A 1,684-nucleotide genomic window follows, 5' to 3' on the forward strand; every position below is an offset into this window, starting at 1 on the left:
CCTGTATATAATCATTTACAGCTAATGCATGTAGATGCACAGATCTGGCAGTATGTTTTTGCTGTGTACGTTGCACATATCTGATGACATGAAGTGTAGTGTAAACATGGCTTTTAAGATGAAGAAAGTGGGTAATGCTGTAAATTTGATATTCAGGAAACAGTATTCACAGTTATCAGCTGCAACTAATCCAGATGGAGCAATTGTTCAGATCTCATTATCAGGCATGTGTAGAAATGTGCATTCCTAACTCTGAACCGACTCTCATCAAACAATCATCTCTAATGTCTACTATTAATGCATGCCCTTTTTATTTTCTTGAACAGCAGACAAACATGGCTGCCACTGGATGTTCAAAGAATGCAACACATGTGGAAGAATTCCTTCTCGCGGGACTACACATTCTTCCGGAGTTGAAGCTGTTCTTCTTTGTCATATTCCTAATGATTTATGTGCTCACTCTTGCTGGTAACAGCCTTATTGTGGTTACAGTTTCTGCTAGCGATCATCTTCGCTCTCCGATGTTCTTTCTTCTGAGCAATTTCTCCTTCTTGGAAATCTGGTATGCTACTAGTACTGCTCCCAGCATGCTCTCAGGCATATTAGCCGACGGCAGTAGCATCTCGTATGCTGGTTGCCTCATGCAGTTCTACTTCTTTACGTGTTTTGCGACCATCGAGTGTTTTCTTTTGACAGTGATGGCTTATGACAGATACACCGCTATATGTTTCCCTTTACATTACACCACCCTCATGGACCGAAGACAGTGCCTGAAGCTCATTTCCATTGCATGGGCGGGAGGCCTTACAATGAACTTGTTAACACTCATCTTGCTTTGCAAATCAAAGTTCTCAGGTGAAAAAATGATCAACCACTTCTTCTGTGAGTTTGCACCCCTCATCAAAGCTGCCTGCTCAGACACCTCCTTCATAGAAGTCTATGCCTTTTTCTGCTCCTTTGTAATTCTAATAGCACCGTTTATTCTAATCATCCTGTCGTACGCATACATCATGTCAGCCATCTTGAAAATCCCATCAGCCAATGGGAGACATAAGGCCTTCTCCACCTGCAGCTCTCACCTTGCTGTGGTCAGCTCCTACTTTGGACCACTCATTGCTGTCTATGCAACTCCAAGGACAGAGGGCTCCCGTAACCTGAGCAACGCCTTATCCCTGCTCTACTCTGCGATAACACCACTGCTCAACCCTGTCATATACACCCTGAGAAACAAAGAAATCAAGGAGGCCTGGAGGAAGGCTATCCAGAAGACACCTTGATTGGAAGAATTTCAGGAATGCATGACAACTTTAAACAATTATTACAATCTGCCAAATGTTCTATCCTATTAAGTGACATTAAATTATATAATCTGATAAAAACAGGTTTCCAAAAGTATTGTGTATAATGGTATATCCCAGAAACTAACACCTGTATTGTTATAGAGAAAAGGAAAACTCAATTGCTTAAAATGGTACGGATATGACAACATGAATGTATAGTAGTTGCATGTGTGGTGCTTAGAAACTCCAACAAAAGAATAATGAGAATAGCTACACATAACATGCCAAAATAATATATGTTTGTAAGAAATAAGTACCTGGTGAGGGACAGTCATGTCTCATGCTGCTACATGATTGGCCCTTGCTCGGTCCTTAACTGCAAGGACGCCCGGTTACTACCTGCA

At 41.6% G+C, this 1,684-nt stretch overlaps 1 protein-coding gene across 1 annotated transcript; it reads left to right on the forward strand.

The window, feature by feature from the left end:
- The first annotated feature begins 335 nt into the window (after window positions 1-335).
- LOC138449047 (olfactory receptor 6P1-like) lies at window positions 336-1,277 on the forward strand. The gene has a single exon (XM_069604742.1). It carries the CDS (start codon window positions 336-338, stop codon window positions 1,275-1,277), a length of 942 nt encoding a protein of 313 aa, XP_069460843.1.
- Window positions 1,278-1,684: the final 407 nt, after the last annotated feature.

Source organism: Ambystoma mexicanum, chromosome 1p (assembly GCF_040938575.1).
Source record: "Ambystoma mexicanum isolate Mex_15411 chromosome 1p, UKY_AmexF1_1, whole genome shotgun sequence".
Taxonomy (NCBI): Eukaryota; Metazoa; Chordata; class Amphibia; order Caudata; family Ambystomatidae; genus Ambystoma; species Ambystoma mexicanum.

Excerpts from the sequence above, each read along its gene's own strand:
- LOC138449047 (XM_069604742.1), top strand. The coding sequence starts at position 336 with ATGGCTGCCACTGGATGTTCAAAGAATGCAACACATGTGGAAGAATTC.